The sequence below is a fragment of the Nannospalax galili genome, unplaced genomic scaffold (assembly GCF_000622305.1).
Source record: "Nannospalax galili isolate Female #2095 unplaced genomic scaffold, S.galili_v1.0 scaffold653, whole genome shotgun sequence".
Taxonomy (NCBI): domain Eukaryota; kingdom Metazoa; phylum Chordata; class Mammalia; order Rodentia; family Spalacidae; genus Nannospalax; species Nannospalax galili.
Window position 1 is genome coordinate 1398051 of NW_008334077.1, and position 13367 is coordinate 1411417.

At 40.2% G+C, this 13367-nt stretch overlaps 1 protein-coding gene across 1 annotated transcript in view; it reads right to left on the reverse strand.

Moving 5' to 3' along the window:
* The window catches only part of Cdc5l (cell division cycle 5 like), a 46493-nt gene that overhangs the window by 21024 nt on the left and 12102 nt on the right, over positions 1-13367 (reverse strand). Inside the window, exons 6-11 of the mRNA XM_008829031.3 lie at positions 12836-13054; positions 10056-10200; positions 8652-8840; positions 3850-3998; positions 1242-1404; positions 174-338 (exon numbers count right to left, since the gene is read on the reverse strand). Of these exons, the coding sequence (XP_008827253.1) occupies positions 174-338; positions 1242-1404; positions 3850-3998; positions 8652-8840; positions 10056-10200; positions 12836-13054 (1030 nt within the window). The remainder of the gene's footprint in view (positions 1-173; positions 339-1241; positions 1405-3849; positions 3999-8651; positions 8841-10055; positions 10201-12835; positions 13055-13367) is intronic.

A 13367-nucleotide genomic window follows, 5' to 3' on the forward strand; every position in this document is an offset into this window, starting at 1 on the left:
TATATATATATACTCATTTTAAGAAACCTATCAAGACATTTTGAGTATATAAATCATCGTGTGGATACATTATTATTAAATGATGTGACTTAGGAAATCTGGTTTAAATATCACAACTCTCCAATCCCCTCTTCATCCGGCCACACCGTGGCTTCTTTCCAGCAATCACCCACCTGCTTTCGTGCATCCACATCAGCAGCATCTTCAATGTAGGTATCATCTATTTCACGTTCTTCCAGCTCCTTCTCAGCATTTTCTGGCAGAACAATTTCAAAATCATTCTTTGGGGCAGGAAGGCCCAATAACCCTAAACGGAGATGTTCCCGAGATTCTCTTTCCTGTAGAAAAGAATCAGTCCTTCTCAATTCATATATATTAATTCTTTCTAAGATTCTGTAAGAGTTTCTAAAACAGCAGGCTGAGACGACACATTCCTCTAATTACAAAACTCAGGAGGCTGAGGCAGGAGGACTGCCATAAGTTCAAAGACATCTTGGGCTACATAACAAGACACTCTCTCAAAAACCAAAAGGCAGGGCGTGGTGACAATACACCTTTAGTCCCAGCACTTTATGAGAGAGAGGCCAGCCTGGTCTACATAGTGAGTTTCGGGCCAGCTGGAGCTACAGGGAGACCTCTCAAAACCATCAAAATGAAAAAAAAAAAGCCAAAGGGGAAAAAAGTTCCTAAAACAATTAGCTTAGGGCCAGAGAGATGGTTCAGTGAATAAGGGGGCTTGCCACCAAGATTGATCACCTGAATTTGATTCACAGGATGCACATGGTGGAAAAAGAGAACTGACTCCTGCAAATTGTCCTCTGACCTACACACACACACACACACACACACACACACTGAAATACACATACACACCACATCAACACACGCTACAGAAGGGACAGAGAGGGAAAAAAGCTAGATTTACATTTGATTTGGTATTTGTGGGCTATTGGAAAATAAAGTAATTTAGGGCTGGGGATGTAGCTCAGACTGTAGAGCACCTACTTAGCATGTTGAAGGCTCAGGTTCAATTCCCAGCACCACACAAGAAAAATTAAGAATATTAAAGAGAACTGTCACCAGGCGAGGGGGCACGTCTTTAATCCCAGCACTCGGAAGCCGGAGGCAGGCAGATTTCTGTGAGTTCGAGGCCAGCCTGGTCTACATAGTGAGTTCCAGGCCATCTGGGGCTACAGGGAGACTCTGTCTCAAAAAAAACAAAAGAGAGAATTCTTATGTACCATTTGCTTCACATAAGAGGGATCACTATAGTCTGCCATTCCATCCTCTGGATTAATGTTTAACTTGTCTCTCAGTGGAGTTCTGCCTGGGGTGGCATTAGTAACTGGTTTGGGGGTTGTTCCAGTCCGGGGAGTCAGGCCTTCAGCTCCATTAGAAGGTGTCCTAGGCAAACAAATATCTCAGTTAATAAAAGTGAACTGTGCTTTCATGGAATAAAGAAAATAAGGAATAAATACACCAAAACTTGGCTGTTTTTGAGTTACCAAGATTGGATGTGTTTGGGTTTAATGAGCACAGTATTTACATGAAGTAATTTTATTTTATTGGCTTCTAATTATCATAACATGTGACATCTTCTTGCCTTTCTATAGTAGGTCCACCAAACATTAGCTCAACCTTTGATGCCTTAGTAACTAACAGCAGGCAGTAGGCAAGGAGGCCACCACCACACTCAAGAGCCCCAGGTGATTCTTTCTGGGTTCAGTGTGTTCATCTCATATCACCTCTCTTCCTACTGTCTTTAGCCTTCATGTCACACTCATCAGTGCATACCTAAGTAGCCTGTCCCTTTATATTTTGTTTGGAAACCAAACACCACACTTTCAGAGTCAAATCTATGAACAGGCTCTGAGAGTGTAGACTCTCCTAGCAATAAGATCCAACTTATATTTACTCAAAACCTTTCTACTTTTTGGTTATTTACTTCCTGTCTGTTGGCTGTGTTCCAGATTGATGGTATCATCAGACAGCTACTTCCAATAGGTGCAGTGTTATTTATCATTTAAGACACGGTCCCTGCCTCCAGGGAACTTACATCTATTTGAGAGACAAGATGCACACAGGAAAATGGAGATGAGGGTCTCCTCAGCCTCAATACAAGGCCTAGCATCCAATGCTTTCTGACTTTGCTGTCATACACAAGTGTAATGGACTTGTGGGGATGTTAAATAAATTCCAAGGATTCAGCCCTTCCCTTAAAAGCACAAAGTACATTTAATATGACTTGTTCCTTCCTAGAGCAATTATACTAAAAAGGTTCTTCATGTAGCAGTATCTTAAATGATCAAAGTACGTTATATACACATATGAAATTGTCAAACATTTTTAATATTTTTTTTTTAAAGCAGCAGCTTGGGCTGGTGAGATGGTTCAGCAGGTAAAGTCCTTGGCATGCAAGCCTGACAATTTCAATTCAATCCCTGGAGCCTACATAAAGGTGGAAGGAGGGAATCAATGCCACAAAATTGTCCTCTGACCCACACATGCACACACACACAATTTAAATTTTTTTGCAATAGCTTAAAACAAAACAGAAGCATTGCAATAAATACTGAAATCCAGTTAATATACATGTGGCATGAAAATGGACTGATAATTTATAATCTACTTAGAAACACCTTAAAAAATAAGATAGAGCCAGGCGTGGTGGCACATGCCTTTAATCCTAGCACTCGGGAGGCAGAGGCAGGCGGATCTCTGTTAGCTCAAGGCCAGCCTGGTCTACATAGTGAGTTCCAGGACAGCTGGGGCTACAGGGAGACCCTGTCTCAAAAAGGCCAAAAAAAAAAAAAAGGTTGGATTGCTGGATGGATACTGGATAGGATGGATACTGGATAGGGTAAATATACTTTACTAAATGCTAATAACAATAGAAACTAGGTGGTGGAATGAGGATGTTCACATTATCATTTTTTCAGCTTTTCTGAATGTTTAAAAATTTCATAATAAAATTCTGGGAACAGGATAGCAAGATGGTTCAGCAAGTAAAGGTGTTTACCACCAAGCCTGATGACCTGAGTTCCATCCCTGTGACTCATTTGGTAACTTGGGAGAAGAACAGAACTGACTCTGGCAAGTTGTCCTCTGACCTTCACACGAGTGCCACGGCCATGTGTGCACACACATCAAAAATTAATTAATTTTTTAAAATGGGGCTGGAGAGATAGCTCAGCAGTTAAAAATCCACACTGCTCTTGTAGAGGGCCCAAGTCCAGTTCCCAGCATCCACATCAGGCAGCTCAAACTCCAGCTCCAGGGGATTTAATGCCACAGGCATCTGCACTAAAGTGCACATTCCCCCACAGAGGTGCATACACATTATTTAAATATATCTTTAAAAATTAATAAAATGTTAGAGAAAAGTAGTATTAATACATGTGCATGGACTATAGTTTTTGCAAAATTCACCAAATGGTCATTACCAATGGACTGAGCTACTTTAAAATCAAATACCCAGCATTCCTAAAGATGATGACATTCAGCAGCTGAAACTGAAAAAAGAAGCCACTTCCTGGATGTTACTCTTTCTTGTGTGTCACTTGTGAATAAGGAGACACCAAAAGGTAAGTTGAACAGATATCTCCATTTGCTTTCAACATTACTCAAAATAATGTGCAAAACCAGGCATGGTGGTGGCACATGCCTTTAATCCCAGCACTTAGGAGGCAGAGGCAGGCAGAGCTCTGTGAGATGGAGGCCAACCTGGTCTGCATAGCCTGTTTCAGGCCAGTTGGGGCTATAGGGAGACCCTGTTTGTAAAATAGGTGCAGCCCAAGTTCTTGGATTCAAGTTCTTCTAAAATATAGAACAGGTTGACTTTTACGATACCTGAAAGGGGTAGAGAGAACTGTATTTGGAGTCTGTACAACTTGCCGCTGTGGAGTCACACCAGAGAAGTCACTCTCATGCAATGGAGTATTAAGTCCACCTTTCAATGGGGTGTCCACATTGGTCAGAGCCATGAGGTTCTGGGCTTCCTGAAGGTAAAGAAGGGTGTGTAAGAGTTTAGACAGGCTAGCAGAATCCTCCCTATTATACAAGTTGTGACACAGGCAGAATCCTTACACATCCTCTCAATTAAAACAAGAAAATGAATACTATTGTCATGACAGACATCAATACTTTCATTTCCCTGGTCAACCTAACACATCCCAGCAGAAGTTCTGGAATAAAATTTACTTGTTAAGATAGGGTGTGGATGGGGCAGGCCCGTAAGCCCAGCATCTAGGATGTAGAGGCAGGAGGATCAGCAGTTCAAGGCCAGCCTCAGGGACATAGTAAACTTGAGGCCAGCCTAAGCTGACACCTTGCATCAAAGAAAAAAGAAGAAAAAGGAAACACACTGCAGTGACCTCACATATGAAATTACCATCACCCAGGAGCTTCTCCCATCATCTATGCCAGGTCTCTTTACAATCATAAAGTACTAAGAATTCAAAGTTCCTAATATGAGCTGAGGCCGAATGTCACAGCACCCAGATTTTAGTCTGACTTCATCACTGATTCTTTATCCTAAGCGTCTCTGAGTCTCTGTTTCTTCTACAGAGAAGTAAGAAATTTCCAAGCAGTCAATCCACTTCCTAAAACTCATGGGACCAGGAAGTCTCACCTGGTCCTTATAGAGAACCAATCGTGCTCTACGGCTTCTCAGCCTTCTGGCTAAGAACTAGTGCAGATTGATCCTGTTCTCATCAGGATCTGCCATAACTAACTTTCCACTTAGAAATATCCTAATTCCCACCTCAGGGTCTGTGGCAGACTTTATTCTTCAAAGATGGTCATAACCAAGAGTTATGAAATTTGGGAGTCTTTTAGATAGACCCACTGAAGGGGTACTCCAATAGCCTCACCCTGCATCCCTGTTCAGCATGGAAGAAGCCAGAGTGGTCAGCATCCCTATTCCCTATTGGCAATTTGGTAACCCCTTCAGAGGATGGCGTAGTAAGAATAGGAGGTAGGAATTGGCTAGGCAATTAGGGTAAAAAGACCCAAAGAAATGTAGCCAGTTTCTTGGCTAAAAGTCAAAATGTCCTTGGGCCTGTTAGCAACATACTCTGTTCCAAGGCCAAAAATTGTCAAAAGTATTTGGGAGCTTGTAACTAATCCTTAAAAGATTTTAGGGTTACCTCTTCAGAGAGGGGACTGTTGGAGGGAAGGGAGTGGGCATGGATTTGATCAAAACACCTTATGTGCATGTATGAAATTCTCAATAAAGTTTTTGTAAAATTGAAAGAAAAAAAAAAGAATGGTCATAACTGTATCTCTTGCACCATATTTGCAACCCAACCTCAGTATTCTTCATATCAAAAAGTGGGGCTTGCTTCCCTTTCCCTTAAATGTAGGTGGTAAAAGTGGTTTTCCATCTATTTCCAAGGCTACTTTAGAATAATGATCATGTAGCTTTCCACCCACACTCACCACACCTCTCAAATCAGAGCCCGAGATACCATGAAATACAAGTACTCAAAAGTCACTGTGCTAAAGATAGCTTAACCCATAAAGCATATCCACTCCACGTACCCTGCTGAGTGGCCAACCAACAGCCAGCATCAACTACTAGACCTGGGAAAGACAATATGCTATGTGATTCCAGCTACTACCTGTCAAGTCGCCCTGAAGTGGCAAATGTTCCTAGCTGAGGTCTCCAGCATCTTGAGGCACAGGAAGGTATCTTTTACACATCTGTGCGAATTCCTGACCCACAGAATAATGAGCACAGTAAATGTACTAACCACTAAGCTACAAGGCAAAATGAAAATAGCTGTAACAAGACTTTCTCCATTATTCTGAGTATCTTTATTCATGAGACAGAACCTAGAATTTCAGACTAGCCAAGTCCTGAGTATTTTTTGCTATTCCAAATACAAAGTATTTCCTGGAAAGAAATTTGCAGACTTAGAACTTCTACAAAAGATAATAAGGGTCAAATGACAAAATATATACTCCCAGAAGAGTAGAGATAACACGACTTACATTTTGTGCCAGGATTATAAGCAGTCAAAGGTACAAGACTATGCTTAAAAACATCAAAAAATGGGGCTGGAGAGATGGCACAGTGGTTAAGAGCACTGGCTGTTCTTGCAGAGACCTGGGTTTGGGTCCCAGCACCCACATGGCAGCTAACAACCACATAAAACTCCAATTCCAGGGGATATGACACCATCTTCTGATCTCCATGAGCACTGCACAACATGGGTATACTTACATACATGCAGGCAAAATACTAACACACAAATAAAATAAAATAAATAAGATAAAATAAAAATAAAATATTTTTTTAAAACACCCAAAAATGATCTGATCAAAACTCCAGCAGTCTCACCCAACAGGAGATAACCCAGTAGAATGTTGGTGCTTCTGTCCCCTACGTGGGAAATTGTTCTGTCAAGGTGGTCATCCTAAAATGTTCCCCAAATCTCTCTCCTTATATACATCTGGGTAAAAGCTCATCAAAGGCAAAATAAAGGTGGCGGTGACCCAGGTGAGGCAGCAACCACTGCACACTGCAGGATGTCATTTGTGGGAAGTGGTGATACACATATGGAGCAGCTGCCAGTTCTCAGTGTCCTTGCACTGCTCTGCTTCTTGTCTAGTTTTCTTCTGTGCCAGCCCTGGGAACCAATAGCAGCAGCCCTGCCAATTCTCAGTAGCCACCAAGAGCAAACAACCCCAGCTAAGGAGCTGCCTTAGCTAAAGTGTTTCTATCAGAAGCATGAGGACCTGACCCTGCTTCCCAGCGAAAATAAAAGACTGTTCCTGAGGAACCACACATAAGACTGACTGTTGGCTGGCTCACTCTCTCACTCTTGCTCTCTCTCTCAGATACATTTACTTTACAGGTAACTTCCCACTGTCTTTTAGAAGATGAATCCAAATTATAAACCCTAAATTTACTAATATGGCCTAGCCTCTAAACCTCTTAGATACTTTAACATTCTCCTATTACCTCAATCCTCTTTAACACTCAGTTTTCCCAAAGCCCACATTAGAATCACAAAAAAGAGTCAGAGTTGGTGGTACACAATCCCAATGCTCTAGAAGCTGAGCCAGGAGGATCACAAGTTGGAGAACTACCCGAGCTACATAAGATCCTGTCCCAAAAAACACACAAAAAGTCATAGGAACCAAGACAGTCAGCAATAAACAGAGAACAGATACATACAGCAATGGGGTGGAACTGAACTCAGTAGTATTGAACTGATTTTTTAAATTATATTTATTTATCTCTTTTCCATGTCTAAGTGTGTGGGCCACGCACACTATGGAGGTCAGAGGACAACTTGGGGGAGTCTATTCTCTTCCTCCACCATGTAGGATCTGGGAACTGAATTCAGGTTGTTAGGTTTGACACCAAGTGTTTTTACCCATGAGCCATCTTGCCAACCCTTAACATATTTTTTTTTAAGCGTGTCATGACCATACAATAAGGAACATTCTTTTCAACAAACGGTGCTGAAAAAACTAGATAAACACATGCAAATAAAGCTGGATCCTCATCACATATGAAATATTAGCTCAAAATGAGTTACAGTCCTTAATGAAAAAACCAAGACTATGTAACTCTTAGAAAAAGGCACAGAAGTCGGGTATGCTGGTGCTCAGGAGGCAGAGGCAGGCAGATCTTTATGAGATCAAGGCCATTGTGGTGTACATATCAAGTTCCAGGCCAGCTGGGGCTACAAGGAAACTGTCTCGAAAAAGACACAGGATGGCGAGAACTGACTCTAAAAGGACGGACTTCCACAAGTGACAGCCCACACTCACAAGGCATGTTTATACACACGCAGACACACAAACATACATTTTTTTCATCCTATGGATCTGTACCTCTAGAAAACCCTGAATAGTGCAGCAGGAAAAAGACTAATATCTACAGTATACAAAGAATTCTTGTATGGAGAGATGACTAAGCAGTTAAAGAGCACTGGTTGCTCTTACAGAGAACCCGGGTTCGATTCCTAGCACCCACATGGTGGCTAACAACCATCCCTAAACTCCAGTTCCAGGGGATCCAATGCCCTCTTCTGATCTCCTCAGGCACTGATCAGCACAGGTGCACTTACATGAATGAAGGCAATACATACACTCATACACGTAAAATAAAATAATTTTTTTTTTTTAAAATAGAATTCTCGTAATAGTAAAATGTCTGTATTCTGTATCGTCTGGGTCCCTCCATGCTCCTCTATGGGTGGGTAGCTTCTCTCTGTCCCAGCCTGTCTAAACAAGTTTCCCTGACACTTTACCTAGCCACAGCACATTCTTTACTTGTATTCAGGGTCCAAAAAAAGTAAATGTAAAACCACAAGATTGTTTTTAGAAGCTTTTTCTCTGCTGGATAGTTCCCATATTTACTTGGAAACCCTATGTAAACCTCCTCAAAGTCCTGAATTAGTAGACAAAATTCTGAGTGTATAATAACTGAGGATGAATTTGTAAGGTCTGTGTTTTCTTGACAAGTACAAAAAAAGGCAGAAGAGCTGGTTCCAAAGTGGCATAAATTAAGACAGTGATTCCCAAGCCTGCTCACTCAGCTCCCCAGAAATTCCTTGGAATCTGTGCATTCAGGACTGCTGTCCATTATGACACTTTAAGGACAATCAGCAGCACGTAAGGCTCACTGTACATACCTGCAGAATCCTGTCCTGGGAGGCTGGTGTTCGAGGTGTTCTAAGAGCAATGCTGTTGTTGGTGACATTGTACTCAGACAAAAGAGTGCTAGAGGCAGAGTTAGTTATGCCAGACTCCTCAGCAGTTTGACGTGCAATCTCACTTGCTTGGCCTACTTTCACAACTTCCTGGAGTTCCGCATCTGAAATCTGAAAGGACAAAATTATCTCAGTAAACAACATTTTAATGAAGAAACAATACAATTTATATTTCCCTGTTTCAGAAAGATGACCAGCTAACACTGGATCAAAAATACCTAAGGCTTCACTGCACTTGGTACTTTTTTGTCCTTAAAAATTACCCTTATAAAAATTCTAAATCTTCCTTACACTATGGAGGAAAATTCACAATTGAGCTATAAAGGATGTATTTCAAATTTTTTAAACAAATATACTGACTGACCGCACCAATATTAAGTGTTTGTACCAAACTATCAATATGAAAAGAAAAAAAAAAAAAACTACAGAGAACCAATTAAAACATCATAAGCAGGGTCTGGGGAGATAGTTCAGCAGTTAAGAGCACTGGCTGCTCTTGCATAGGACCCAGGTTCAGTTCCCAAGACTCAAATGGCGGCTAACAACTGTTTGTAATGCTAGTTCCAGGGGAACCGGCACCCTCTTCTGACCTCTACAGGCATCACATGAAATGGGTACACTTACACACACTCATACACATAAAATATTAAAATGTCATACACAGTCCACTGAGCCACAAGATCCTAAGAAAATCTAAAAATCTCATCTCCATAATTTTACCAAAAGAAATATCCCAAAAAATATTCAGGAAATTCAGCTAAGAACTTTCACCACCACAAACAGGGAATATGACAACATTCACTTGTGCTCATGTCTACATCCTGTGTCCATGCGACCAAGGCACTCCAGGGAAAGCGGCTCTCAGTTTCCTGAGACTTTCCTCTACTCCCTTACACTTATCTGAAGTTACAACTACAGCCCCAACCACACAAAACAGGAGGTTCCTTAAAGTTCCTTGCTTCTCACCAGTTATAGCTAAGGGCCAAAGCCTGTGATGGAATGAGAGGATCTCCTTCTTTACTAAAATTCCCAAACTATAATCTCAAAGAGAAAAAGGACACAACAAATATTCCAAGCAGCTTAAAGTTCACCATGCCAAACCATAACTACTCTGCCAGCTAAAAAGAAAAAGTCCCTACAGCCCTAACTGCTGCTAAGTACTAAGTGTTAATTATTACTGACTAAACCACCAATGGCAGTTTAATACTTGATTTGGTATTCATATAGGGAAGCTGTGGCTGTGTCACCATGACTTGTCTTTATGTGGCTCAGCATACATAATAAAAGCACATAAACTCACACAACAAGAAACTTTTATCAGATTACCTGAGGGGCAGGAAGCACGAGTTTGCTTCTCTTTTTAGTAAACTCAGAAACACCACTAGTTTGCAGAATAGCTGATGGCAAATCAGATTCTTTTTTCCTTTTTAAATGCTGTTTGTCTTTTTTTCTATCTCTTCCTTCTTTTTCACTGTCATGGATCAAGGCAGAGAAGATTTTCAGGTCATACATAGGCCGTATTAAAAGCTAGATAAATATTCACAGTCTTTGAGCAAACCCATTTCTAAAAAGAAAACACAACTTTTTTAAAAAAGACAAAAATAATGTTAAGTTGTTCCCTATGTCATTACTTATCTACTATAATCAAGAATACGAACTTGGAATAGTAATAGGATTATAAACAGAGTACACTAACTTAAGCACTAAAATTTAAAATATAAAATTATAAAGACATTGTATATAATGTCAAAAGAAAAACCTAACTATACTTAATTATATTTTCATAGAAATACTTGTTCACATAGGAAAAGGATGGACATGAGTAAGCAGAAAAATCAGACATGGAAGAATGGAATAAAAATACATCATGAAGCTGGGTGTGATGGCATACACCTTTAATCCCAGCACTCGGGAGTCAGAGACAGGTAGATCTCTGTGAGTTTGAGGCCAGCCTGGTCTACATAGCAAATTCCAGATCAGCTGGGGCTACAAATAAACCCCATTTCAAAAAGACCAAAAAAAAAAATCATGAATTTGAAATCTCTTCTAAAAACTATTAATAAACTGGTATGATTTTTAAAAGTTCATACAAAAATTTTTAAACATTTTGGTGAATTAGTTGGGGGCAAGGAAGGCACAAGTGTACCACGGCATGCATGTGGTAGAGAAGACAACATATAGGAGTCAGTTCTCTCCTTCCATTATGTGGGTCCGAGGGATCAAATTCAGGTCATCAGGCTTGGCAGCAGGTGCCTTGACCTGCTCTCGCCAACCCCCCACACACACAAAAAAAATTTTAAGGGTATTTTCATAATGACAATGACACTCAAAGGGTATTGGATGTTGGGGCTGGAGAGATGCCTCAGCGGCTAAGAACACTGGTTGTTCTTGCAGAAGACCCGGGTTCAAATCCCAGCATCCACATGGCAGCTAACAACTGTCTGTAACTCCAGTCCCAGAGGATCTGACAGCCTCTTCTGACCTCTGTGGGCACTGCACAACATGGGTGCACTTATCGACGTGCAGGCAATACACACATACACATAAAATAAAAATAATTTAAAAAAAAAAAAAAAAAGGTTGTTGAATGTCCAAGTCAGCCTTGGAGCAGTATTTTGGAGTTATATCTGTTTTCCTCTCCATCCCACAACAGTGTACTCCTTCCAAATGACTAGTTTTCTTCTTTAATGTATTTGAAAAGCCTACCTAAACAAAGGTCCTAATTTAAGAAATAAATACAACAGGATACATGCAAGAAAATCCTGTTTTATAGTGGTTGATAGTTGCTAAGTAAAAAATTCATGTCAACAAAATGGAAATGAACAAGTGGAAAACAAAAAACCCTTGACAATCATAAAATGTCTTCCCTACAACAAGCAAATAATAAGACTCACAAAAACTCATAGATATCTCTAAAAATTGGGCAAAAAAGGAATCAAAAATACTATAAATACACCTACCTAACTACACCAAATTATAAAGATCTAAGAATGCAATTATTTTATTTCTTTCAATTTCATGTTAGGAAAAAAAAAGCAAAAGTTTTTCACTTAAAAAAAAAAGGATGAGGTGCTGGGCCACTGAGATAGCTCAGCAAGTAAAGGCATTTGCCTCATAAGGCTAATGACCTGAGTTTGATTCCTAGAACTCACATAAAGGAGAGAACCAACTCCACAAAGTTGTCCTGACTTCTCATCACCTCTGCAAGTGTGCATGTGCATAAAACACACACACACACACACACACACACACACACACACGAAGTGTTGTTTTTTTAAAAAAAAAAAAAACTGTTTTAAGGGGAAGGGGTGGTTAAGGAGATAGCTCAGTCAGTAAAATGTTTGCCACGAAAGAATGAAAACCCAAGTTTGAGTCTCCAGAATCACATTTTTTTAAAAAAGAAGAAAACATTGTGTCAAAAAACAAGATGTGGCTAGGAATATAGTTCAGTGTAGAGCTCTTGCCTAGCATGGGAGAAAGAGGGAGACAAGGTGAACGGCCCCCTTAGAATACCCAACATCGACCTCTGGCCTTCAAATACATGCACACACACTCAAATAATGGTAATAAATTTAATTTTAAAAAAGAGGCAGGCTAGAGTTGGACAGATTTCTCAGGTCATTAGCAAAATATCCAACTTGTTCAAAAATGTACATAAATTGCTGAGATGTCATCAGTGAGTAAACAGTCTACTAAAACACAAGCTCTAATTCAAGAACTATACACCAGGCTAATGAGATGGTTTAACCATAGGGGCACTGGCCTCCAAGCCTGACAGAACTGAGTTCAATCCCCCTCACCCACATGAACTGAGAGTTGTTCTCTGACCTCCAAATAGGCACTAGGACACAATAGCCCACACACATACGCATACATACATGACACACTCATGTGCACAAATAAAATGTTTTCAGAAAGAACTGCACATCAAATTTTATACTAAAAACATCACAGCCAGGGTTCGCTGGTTTTCTCACAAAGGTAAACACAAGCATATGAAAGCCACACTGTTCTAATCGCAGAAACCTGGCTAACAAAGGTAACAGTCGGCCCCTCACAGAAGTGCCCTGTAGCTCTATACGTCCACAATCAGAAAGGTGACTTACGATCTGAGTTCCCCATCGAGATCCTGCTGTCTTAATTTCCTAAAATCTGCATCAAGGGCCTGGTAATTTTCCTCAGAAGTATCATAAAAACCAAGAGCAGGCTTTTTTTCAAATGGAATCTCAGCATTATAATCAACTCCTCTCTTCTTTTTTCTTTTCTTCTGAATTTCTATGCCAGCTGCTCGAAGTTCCCTTCTTTTTTGGAGGGCAGCAAGGCGCCTAAAAGAAAAATGCAAAATCACCTTGAAAATCATATACCACAAGGCAAAAATGGATTACCCAACAAGGTTAAGAAAACTATCTGCTTATTCAGAGAAGAAATAGTTACTCAAACCCTTACCTCACACCACTCAACAAATTAATTTTTATTTAAAATATACACAACAAAGCAAAAAGGAAAACCAGAGAAAACTATAGTAAATATATAAGTGACAAAGAAAAAGATCAATAATATTGAGATGGAAATGTAACTCAGCAGCACAAAAAAAAAAATCATAAAATGCAATCAAAAAGCAAATAAGAATACTTGCAA